This window comes from Podarcis cretensis (assembly GCF_951804945.1).
Source record: "Podarcis cretensis genome assembly, chromosome: 14".
In the NCBI taxonomy this organism is placed as follows: domain Eukaryota; kingdom Metazoa; phylum Chordata; class Lepidosauria; order Squamata; family Lacertidae; genus Podarcis; species Podarcis cretensis.
Window position 1 is genome coordinate 20000162 of NC_137183.1, and position 11275 is coordinate 20011436.

Below are 11275 nucleotides of genomic sequence, written 5' to 3' on the forward strand. Positions count from 1 at the left end.
TATGGAACAGTGGGAAAGCCAAGCCCAGTCTCTGTTCTCACCAACAGCAGATAAGGCAATGAAACTTGAGTCCTGGACTGTGTCATTTCATACCACTAGCAGGGGCGTTGAATGTTCCTTACACACTTTTTTTTTAAAGAAAACCATATTAAGGAGAAGGTAAGACTACAACTCTTCTCTGATACCATTTTCAGTGTGCATAGTGTGTCTGTGTGCTCGTTATCCGCAAGGGACATCCAGTCCTGCAATCTTGTATTTTCAGGCAGAATGCAATCAAGGACAGCTCTACAACCTCAGCTACTGCTTGTACAAAAGGGAAAACCCACAAAAATGCCTGTTGCAAATTGTACAAGTAGTGCAAAATACTCTTTGTCCATGCACGTTCAAGGAAAATTTAAGGTGTGCAAATCAGTCGGTCATGGCTGGCCACACCAGCAATTTCCTCAGCTATTAATGTCACGGAAATAGCTTCTGGATGAACCCATGAGCTATCGGTTCATGCTACATCGCCCTGTGCAAGAACATTCCCGATGAGATTTTGGATTGCTTGCATGTAGAGGAAAAATGGTACAGGAACCAGTTGTGGCTTCACACACTAATCAAGTGTCCAAACTCTTTTGCAATAATAAATCAGAGCTTGGTTCTAACTCACCCTTGTAATTAGATAGGAAATCTGTGTTTAGGTCCCTAAGGCAGAGATCAGCAACCTATGGGCTGCAGAGGTGCACCCACTCCACCAAATCCCACTGTTCAATCCCACCTTGTCATGCAACTTACCTGTAGGTATTCCGAAAGAAAAGGGTCAATGGGGAAAGCTTTTCAGAAAGAAAAGGCCTTGGCAGGTGGATACAACCTACAGGACAGTATGTTGCCGACCTCTTCTCTCTTCTCCCAGGTGCGCAGCCTGGGAGTCATTTTGGACTCACAGCTGCCCAAGGAGGTACAGGCCAATTCTGTGTCCAGGGCAGCTGTCTACCAGCGCCATCTGGTATGCAGGCTGAGACCCTACCTGCCCGCAGACTGTCTTGCCAGATTGGTGCATGATCTAGATATCTCCCGCTTCAACTACTGCAATGTGCTCTATGTGGGGCTACCTTTGAAGGTGACCCAGAAACTACAACTAATCCAGAATGCAGAAGCTAGATTGGTGACTGTGAGTGGCCGCCGAGACCACATATCACCGGTCCTGAAAGACCTACATTGACTCCCAGAATGTTTCTGAGCACAATTCAAAGTGTTGGTGCTGACCTTTAAAGCCCTCCACGGCCTCAGCCCAGTATACCTGAAGGAGTGTCTCCACCCACATTGTTCAGCCCAGACACTGAGGTCCAGCTCCGAGGGCCTTCTGGCGGTTCCCTCACTGTGAGAAGCGAAGTTTCAGGGAACCAGGCAGAAGAGGGCCTTCTCGGTAGTGGTGCCCTCCCATCAGATGCCAAGTTTTTAATATTTGATGTTTTATCGTGTTTTTAATATTTCGTTGGGAGCCGCCCAGAGTGGCTGGGGAAACCCAGCCAGATGGGTGGGATATAGATAATAAATTATCACCATCATCATCCTCTAGGGTCAACCTCTTCTCTATGGTCAAAACAAACTAAAGGCCCAGTATAGGCAGTTTCTCTTTTTGGAAGATTCCCCCTTTTCTTACTTCAGAAGAGCCACCCTAAAGCAGCCCCTTTCAATCAAATGAAGAACACAGAAGTCCTCTCATCACCAGTAGAATCGTGTATTCTTGGGTTGTGCAATTTGGCAATAAATAAAGTTGCTACATTAGGTTCAGAATCATGGCCTCCCCACTCCTCAAGTGACAGTCCAGAACACACATTCTAGAGCAGCATCCCTGCCCCTGGTGCCTTCCAGATCTTTTGAACCACAACTCCCATTGTCCCTCACCACTAGCCGTGATTGAGTTTAAAAAAATAAAAGGACCACCTGGAGGAACCAAGTTGGGGAAAGCTGTTCTAGAGTTTACACCTTCATGTACAGCCTGCGTCAAAGTCCTTGGGCCAATACTGGTCATCCATGTAGCAAACACTCTCCCAGCTGCTATCTGGAGGGCTGTTTGGAAGGCTTGGCGGGAGGCTACTGGCCAGTGTCTGTTCCCATTGTACCTCCACCAATCTGTAAAGCTCCATAGACGTCTGAGCATCTTCTACTGATGAATGTCCATTTCGGCTAACCTAACAGATGGGAAAGGGAAAAAAAAAAAATCAAACTGTGTGTAAGGTTCTAGTCCTCCAGATGTGCCATCTAGTAGCACTGACCAAACCCAACCACTCCTACCAACTTCTTATAAAGTATATATTTGCAGTAGTTTTCCTATTTAAGAAGTACATCATAGCCAGTCCAATAGCACTGAATTCTACTACTAGGGGTTCTCATCCCTGCTCACCCCGCCAACCTCAATCCCTCCATTTACCACTTCATCCAACATCCCCGATATCCTCCCAGCTCCTTCAACCCCTCCACCACATCCTCACAGCCCCTCAGTGTTCCTCCATCCCTGCTTTACTTAAACCTATGATGTTGTTCAAACATCTCAAAACGCAACTTCTCCTTTGCTCGCCTCCTTTGCCCTGTCTTCATGCATATCCGGGACTGCGATGCGGCACTACAACTCCTCCAACGGGGGGCTGCGTGATGACAGCCTTGCATTTTTATGTATATAGGAAGATAACCCATGATAGCTGAAATGAACCTTTGTGCTCAACAGCAGTACAACTCTTATCTCTGAATCCTATCGGGATTGCCTAACAAGTTAATTTATTTAACAATTTATTTTCCGCCCTTCATCAGGGGACCAACATGGAGGTTTATAAATATAAAAATACATTAACATAGTGACAAGCAAAATAATACCACCACCCCACCCCACCCCCGGAGTTTAAAAAGCCATGGATTGTTTGATTATCCAAAGGCCTGGTAGAAGAGGAATCATTTTTGTCTGGCACTTAAAAATATGTAATGAAGGGCCCAGGTGAATCTCCCTGGGGAGAGCATTCCACAGTTAGAGAATTAGGGGATGGTAAGATTGAATCCTGAGGAACCCCACACTGAAGGCAGGTTCTACAGGACCAAACAGCACTCCCCAAGCATGACCACCCCTCAAGATGACCACCAAGGTTGGACAAGAGGCACTGCAAAGCACTGCTGCCCACCCCAATTCAGACAGCTGCTCCAGGAGGAAACCATGGCTGATGGCAGGGAATGCTGCCAAGAGGTTAAAGAGAATTAACAGAGACACGTTTTCCCTGTCTCTCTCCTGACAGGAGTCATCATACAGGTCAACCAAAGCAGTTTCTGTGCCAAAACTGGACCTAAAGCCCGACTGAAATGGATCTCGAAAATAAAGTTTCCTCCAAGAGTACTTGGATCTGGAACTGAGAGAGGAAGGCATCTCCTTAAATTACCTGAATATTCTTGTGTAGCAGCTCACTAGCCAGGCTCTTGAGAGAGACGCTGCCTTTCATAGGGAGCCCCATCTTCTTCCTCAGCAGGGGGCTCCGACTCGTGTCCCGTGTCCAGGCATGGGGGTGAAAGTATTTCAAGGCTCGGAAGTCGTTGTGGATGGCATGCCCCACCACTATCTTGTCCCTCACGATCTGTAGGATCTGCAAGAATTAAGAGGCCGTTTAGCCACCTGCCGTCACAAACAGAGGGCCTTAGGAAGATGGCGAGGATAGGCTGTGCTCTGCGTTTTTAAAGGACTGAACATAGGTGGGTCATAAATGTTTTAAAACTGTTTCGAAGCATGTTGTGCAGCGTGACTGGATTTGAGGGGATATTTGCTTGGAATCCTGGGGATTTGTGAGCTACAGCAGTTAGTGGGTCTGGGGCAGAGGCTGAATGGGATTCTTTAGCCTGGGACTAGGTCTAGGAGAAGAGATCCGATTTGAAGATTTCTATAAGAAAGGAGGAATGAATACTGTAAAAAGAAGCTTGTATCAAAAGCACAACAAACCTATCTATTGATTTTTCTCCTGTGAATAAGGGAGCCGTTAAATTATTCATCCTGGCCCATTTCCTATAGGGGTCTGGACACCCGCTACAAAGCAAATTGTGATAGTGAGACTATGGCAATACAAATTGACAGAAAAAAATAAAGAGATCCAGTATGGTGTAATGGTCAGAGTGATGGACTAGGACCTGGGAGACCAGGGTTCAAATCCCCGCTCAGCCATGTTGGGTCAGTGAGCATGACCTTAGGTCAGTCACTCCCTCTCAACCTAACCTGCCTCACAGGGTTGCTGTGAGGATGAAATGGCAGGGAAAACTATGTACACTGCCTTAAGCTGCTTGGAGGAAAGGTGGCCTATAAATGTAAAAATAACAATAGTATGAAAATCTGTACAACTATACAAAAAGGGGAAGGTTCCTATTCTGTGGAATAGCATTCCTGTTGAGATATTAAAAGGCACCCCCTATCTGCACTTTCCGGAAGGAACCAAACTTTCCAATGGGTTTTTCATTTTTCTGTTTTCATTTATCTTACACGTAAAGCATGTTGAAACGTTGTTTTAGAAGACGATTAATAAAGGGTGATAATAATAATACAGTCGTACCTTGGAAGTCAAACGAAATCCGTTCCAGAAGTCCGTTAAGACTTCCAAAATGTTTGAAAACCAAAGCATGGCTTCTGATTGGCTGCAGGAAGCCCTGTCGGGTGTTCGGCTTCCAAAAATAGTTCGCAAACCAGAACACTCACTTCTGGGTTTGCGACGTTTGGGAGCCAAAACGTTTGGGAACTAAGCTGTTCAACTTCCAAGGTACGACTGTATTCCCGATGGCTCTGTACAAAAAGTGCAAAACCTTTTGGACTCAAAAGCTGTGCAAATTACAAAGCACAAGGTACACCACAACCCATTAGCAATGCTGTTGGGTTATATCAATGGGACACAACTATAAAAAAAATTAAACCCTGATCTTCTGATAGTGGCATGCCCAGCCATAGCACACCGGGAGGGGAGGGGGACACACGTGTTAAAACATCAACAGAAAGGAAGTGGATAAGTTCAGCCAGCAAATACAAACCCAGGAATAGAGACCAGAGAACAGAGCATTTTGCAACAGACAGGTAGCCAGCAATTATTCACCTGGAACCGACCCCTGTGAAATGGGGTAAGCCAATCAAACGCAACATTAAAAGGCTTGTATTCAGAGACTTGAAACGAACTGGTAAGGATGTACTAATTAACCTAGGTGCCGTTAGCCTTCAAAGAACGAGCGACAAGGGTGAGGGGAGCATTACAAGCTTTTAAATTTTCTCGATTGTAATTTTGAAGGATGCAATAAAGTAGGAAGGTTAAAATGTATCACTCTCTTTAATAGCAAACTCAGGTGCTGAGTGCCAAGAGAAGTGGAGCCAAATTAGGGTGACTGACAAAAAAAATCCAGAGGTGTCAGTGTTGCAGGAAAACCGAAGGTTTGAAGTAATTGCAAAAGGTGCGATTGGGCAAGAGCCCACAAGATTATTGCAGATAACACACTGGAGTCCCAGTTCAAACACCCCATGTCATTTTGGAGGGTCTCTTGAACGTCAGGTGCAGGTGTGTGCATGTTGGGAATAAGGGATGAAGTGGGAGATGGGCCCCACCTGCACAATACATTGAAAGCAGTATCATACCAATATTTAAAGAGTCTGGGAACTACAGATTAAGGATGCACACAGAAGGTGCCTGCAACTCCAGGTAGGGCTGGAAATGCCCCTTGCCTGAAACCCAGGGCAGCCTCTGCCAACCAGAGCAGACAATACTGAGCAAGATGGACCAATGGTCCAACTCATTTTTCAGCAGCTTCCTATGTTCCTAAAACCGGCTTGTGCTTTTCCGAATCCTTCTAGGCTACTGCAAGCTGGCGGTCATGATCATTCCTTCTTCTTAAATGTACAGTGCACTATCTAAGGAATACAGGTGCTTATTAGTAGTGATAACATTATTTATTTAGTTGCATTTATATCTCCCTGTTTCCTCCAAGGAGTTCAAGCTGGCATACATGGTTCCCTCCTCGGCCCAGTATACTTGAAGGAGCATCTCCACCCCCATCGTTCAGCCCGGACACTGAGATCCAGCTCCAAGGGCATTTTGGCGGTTCCCTCCCTGCGAGAAGTGAGGTTGCAGGGAACCAGGCAGAGGGCCTTCTCGGTAGTGGCACCCCCCCCTGCGGAACACCCTCCCATCAGATGTCAAAGAAATAAACAACTATCAGACTTTTAGAAGACATCTGAAGGCAGCCCTGTTTAGGGAAGTTTTTAATGTTTGATGTTTGCTTTTTTATTATTAATAATATTCTATTGGGAGCCACCCAGAGTGTCTGGGGAAACCCAGCCAGATGGGCGGGGTATAAACAATAAATTATTATTATTAATATCTCATTTAATCCCTACAACAACCCTGTGAGGTAAATTAGGCTGAGGGGCAGTGACTGGCCCAAGACCACCCTGTGAACTTCACAGCCAAGCAGCGATTTGACCCCTGGCTTCCTAGGTCTTAGTCCAACACTCTAACCACTATACCACACTGGCTCTCAATTTCTCGTTTTTCAAATCTTGGAAGTTCAGTTCTCTGCATTTTCCACACCAGTTTGCAATTTTTGTCAAAGCAGCAGCAGCAGCCTTCATGGAATTTCATGGATTTGACTGCCGTCTCCTGGGTCCTAGTCTGACCCTCTCGCCACTAGACCACACTAATTCTGCAGCAAGCATCTAATTCTCCAGCTGCACGGATTCCAATCCTCAACCCCTCTTCTCCCTCCTTTGCTTACCTCGCTCCGTGCAACCTTAAAAGGAGTGGCCTTTTCCATGTGTCGCTGGGTGATCCCGCTCCACCGAGTCCTGTAGTCGACAATCGGGAACTCTGGTCGGACGTATTTGTCGTAGATGACGTCCCCGTCGTAGTTCACGACTGTGCACCGCGCCAACTCGCTTGTCCTCCCAGCAGGGCCCGTGCCCACCATTTCGCAGTCAAGCGCCACACATTTCCTGGGCGTCGCAGGGGATAAGGAACCGGTGCCCTTTCCACTAGGGGAGGCTACTTGATCCTTGAGACTTTGGGAAGATGTCGGCCACCTGCCTGGGTTCACTGAAGCACCTGGCGCAACCGGACAGAGCAGACAAGGTTCCCTAGGAGCCCCTGCTACATCCTCCTGGAACAACTGGTCGCAAGGGCTGACTTCACAGCGCAAGGACCTGGCTGCATCACCCATTTCTGAGCTGCCTGAAGTCGTCGGCAGGGCTTTTCCCTGCAGCCCTCTCTGCTCCAATGCCCTCCGTGCCATAAACCGCTGGTATCGGCGGCTCTTCTTTTTCTTCTGGCCAGAGGTTTCAGCATCCTGGGAACCTTTGTCGTGGCCCGGATCCCACTTAGGGCAGAGGCACCCAAGGTCCTGCTCATCACCCATCCCCAAGTTACCCACCTGGACCACTTGCGCCGGAGTTATCCCACCTGGTGAGCAGTTGGTGGTAGACGGCATCCTGATGAAAGAAGAAACCCCAACTAAAGAATCATGGCAAGAAAAATTGATGGGACTATGCAGAACTGGCAAAACTGACATACAAGCTACGGGACAAGGATAACTGTGACTTTAAAGATGAATAGGAACCCTTTACAAAGTATTTGAAGACGCAACAAAGCGAACTGGACTCCTTGGCTGGTTCTGAATAAACATTCACAAACTTTTTATTGATAATAATCAGCTAAATAGTTTGAGGATCTATACAACTGTGTAACATGCAGAAAACAGCATTTTTAGAGAAATCAAAGACTGGAACTGAGGGAAGTCAGGGAGGTGGGGTGGGGGTTCTGTGGGGGGAGGGAGGAAAAATGGGGGGGGGAAATAAGGATGATATGTTTCTGGATAATATGTTTTGTTTTAATTTTGAATAAAAAGTTATTTTTTTAAAAAAAGAAGAAGATTGGGGAGACTAGGGGAATGGGAGGTTAGGTGGAAAGGCTGATGCAAACACGAGAAGGCAGAGAGGAGCATGGTGGGGAGAGCAAATAAGGCGCTATCTCCTTGTGGGATGGTGATATCCCGCCTCTCCACTCAGGAGCAGGGAAAGCAGGGTGGATAAAAATCACATATTTTTTTTAAATCAGATTTTTTAAAATTTAAATTGGATTTTTAAAATAAAATGTTTTTGGAGGAAAAGTATTTCTAAAGATAGTTTTCTATTTAAGTTACATTATAGTCCAAAGGCTATTCATCAGGAAATAAGGATTTGTTTTGCTTTTCATGTGTGCTAAAACTCAGTCTAAGGTTTGTTTTTTTTAAAAAATCGTTTAACCACATCAGTTAACAAATATGGATACATATGCTATAATGTTATTGTTTTAGTTAAATAAATTTAACTAAATTTAAATTGTTATTAAGGAAATGATTATTTTTCTCCTGCCAATAAAGTACAGCAGAAAAGTTGCCCAAATATGAACAGTCAACTTATTAAACCTCACAATAATTTCGAAATTATCTATCAATCTATTTCTAATAGTATAACCAAATCAGTAATTTTTGATATAACTGTAAAAACTACTCACCTTCATCTGGTTGTAAATATTAAGACTATTACCAGCAAGAATGAGTCTTTCTGTTAAAAAAAAGAAGATTTAAATCAAGTCTTATTGACTAGTGATTTAAATCATGTCTTACTGACTAGTGATTTAAATCATGTCTTACTGACTACTGATTTAAATCATGTCTTACTGACTACTGATTTAAATCGATTTGATTTAAATCAAATCTACCCCGAGGGAAAGTTTTCAGGTTGTCCAGCGAAAGACATTTGGAAAGAATGCCTTCACCCAGGGACTCCTCCCCAGACAATTCACATCTCTCCCTGGACATGCTGACCAAGGCTGATAAGATTGTCCTAGGTGAGGGATGGGGCACCTGTGGCTCTCCAGATCTTGGGTGTACTACAGCTCCCATCAGCGCCAATCAGCTAGCCAATGGTTGGGGGTGATGGAACTTGTACCACTACAACAGCAGAAGGACCACAGGGTTCTAGTACGGTCTTGAGCGTGGCAATAATTTCTGGTAATCAATGCAAGGGGTGGTAGTGGTCTTGCCAGCTCATTTTAATCATTCATAAATATACCGAACCCTATCCTTTCCGAAAGGTCAGTTTATTTTTCCTGCCTCAGTTGTCCCATGCCCCAAACCTCATCTGAGATTTTTTAAAAATATAATTCTTCTACTACTTATTTATTGCTTACTTACTTACAAAGTGCCTAAAATTGCTGGGTGGTGGAAGCTCTGCTCTCAGGTTTATCATCTTAAAAAGCAAAGCCAATAAAATGCAAAAAAAAGAGGAAAAAGAAAATGATTTAAATTGATGTTGGGTCTTTATCTTAAAAACGGTGACAATCCTAATCAATGTTACTAGTAAGTAAACTTTATTGTATTGTTATATTTATTTTAAAAATATTTCTGGTTCTATGATCCCATGAAAGGTATCTGGTCCACCTTTCAACTACAACGTGTTCATAACGTAATGTAAAATAAACCCATTTATAAACATTATAAAACAATAAATTAAAGCTACATATGAGTAACAAATGTTAACAGAACCTAGCTTTCAGTGCCTTATGAGGGTATGTATGTGCAATCTTCACGTGCCTACAGAGAGAAGCCAAAGAAGAACTATCCATAGGAGAGTATTACGTAACTCTGAGACCACCACAAGAGAGCCCCTGCTTTTGGAAGATAATTGACAATGTTACCTCCCTAGGCTGGGGTACAAAACAGGTAGATGGGAATCTACTGCTATATCCCTAAGTAAAAAGGTAAAGGGACCCCTGACCATTAGGTCTAGTCGTGGCCAACTCTGGGGTTGCGGTGCTCATCTCACTTTATTGGCCGAGGGAGCTGGCGTATGTGGCCAGCATGACTAAGCCGCTTCTGGCAAACTGGAGCAGAGCACGGAAACGCCGTTTACCTTCCCGCCGGAGCGGTACCTATTTATCTATTTGCTAGGGAGCAGGGGGACCAGGAGCAGATTTCTGCATCAATGGACCTGTAAGCTTGATTATGTGATGCTGAATTCCTGCTTCCAGTCAGTGCAGACAATACTAGATGAACCTGCATCCTATTATCAGTAAGGCAGCTTCCTCTTATTAGTATCTGGTTGGCTACTGTGAGGAGGAGGGGGGGGGGTTATTGTTTTATTTTGAATAGTGTGGTCTCATTTTGTATTTTTACCTTGTGAGCAGCCCTGTGATCTTCGAGTGAAGGATTGTATACAAATTGAATAAATAAACAAATAAGGACAGGATAAGGAACTAGATGCCCCCCCCCCACAACTTTCCTCCTTCCCATATGGTGAGGTGGGATGCGGTGTGTGTGTGGGGGGGGGAGTTTTATTTATTTACTTTAACCATTTTAGGCTGCTTTATGGGCAAATAACCGTCCAAGGCAACTCACAATTAAAATCAGCCCAAAGGAAGAAAAAATAAATGTAACATTTTGAAAACTTAAAAGAGAAACAAACCCTGTTATCAAGGCCCGAAAAAGGAAAAAGTTCAATCAGACCACTACTTGGCTAAAGAACAGCTTATGAAATCTACAAGTCCCACCCCGATTCAGTCCATTTTCACTTAAGTTATACCCCCTTCTAAAAATAGGTAAGGGAGAATCCAAAATAGGTATGCGGACCATCTTCTCTAATACCCCCTCACGGGGCCTGGGAACTTCCCAAGGCCTCCTAAAGCCCCACTTTTTCTCTTGCCTTCAGTTACTTCCTCGACCCCCAACTTTTAAGGATGAGACCCGCCCCACCCTTATGCCCATTTCCCCCTTACCTAAGCAAGCCCGATCCCCACGTGTCGCTCCCGGAAGCAAAGGCTGAGCTGACGACTCTCGCATGCCCGGGCAAGTCCTGCGCTTCGGACGCGCCCCCTACCTCTCATTGGCTGCCTTAGCCAAGACGGTGGAAAGGCTATCTGCATAAATGGGCGTGGCTTGGGATGGGTGCTGGCAGGCGCCTCGCTGTCCGCGAGCAAGGGAGTCGTGCCTCGAGTCGAATGCTGCTTGCGTCCAGTTTTAAGAGGCTGTATCTTAACTGCCACGTAATTGTGTACAGGGCAGCCTGATTGAGTCTAATGGGAGTTTACGGTTGCAGTCTTGGGAGTAGGACCCATAGGACTTCTCTGAGCAAAGGTGGAGAAGATTAAGTCACCATGAAAATTGTGCATAGGATCCTAGCCGTGCATCCCGAGCTTGCCCTGGTTTACTTGGAAGTAAACCTCACTAAGTGCAATAGGGAGGTAAAGGTAAAGGGACCCCT

The 11275-nt window shown here is 45.1% G+C and overlaps 1 protein-coding gene across 2 annotated transcripts; it reads right to left on the minus strand.

Annotated features, from left to right (window-relative positions):
* Positions 1-1707: 1707 nt before the first annotated feature.
* Positions 1708-10892, minus strand: AEN (apoptosis enhancing nuclease). 2 transcript variants are annotated; one of them, XM_079954351.1, is made up of 4 exons: positions 10791-10892; positions 6757-7465; positions 3408-3608; positions 1708-2177 (listed from the first exon to the last, which is right to left on the minus strand). In XM_079954351.1, exons 2-4 carry the CDS (start codon positions 7462-7464, stop codon positions 1974-1976), a joined length of 1113 nt encoding a protein of 370 aa, XP_079810477.1. In that variant the 5' UTR covers position 7465; positions 10791-10892; the 3' UTR covers positions 1708-1973. The 2 variants fall into 2 exon arrangements, with proteins under 2 accessions (XP_079810477.1, XP_079810476.1); XM_079954350.1 differs by having other exon boundaries at positions 6757-7487; positions 10791-10869.
* Positions 10893-11275: the final 383 nt, after the last annotated feature.

Excerpts from the sequence above, each read along its gene's own strand:
- AEN (XM_079954350.1), bottom strand. The coding sequence starts at position 10,854 with ATGCGAGAGTCGTCAGCTCAGCCTTTGCTTCCGGGAGCGACACGTGGG. Across the intron at positions 7,488-10,790 it reads TGGGGATCGGGCTTGCTTAG|TTGGGGTTTCTTCTTTCATC; the intron begins GTAAGGGGGAAA and ends ATGATTCTTTAG. Across the intron at positions 3,609-6,756 it reads TTAAGGTTGCACGGAGCGAG|ATCCTACAGATCGTGAGGGA; the intron begins GTAAGCAAAGGA and ends TAATTCTTGCAG.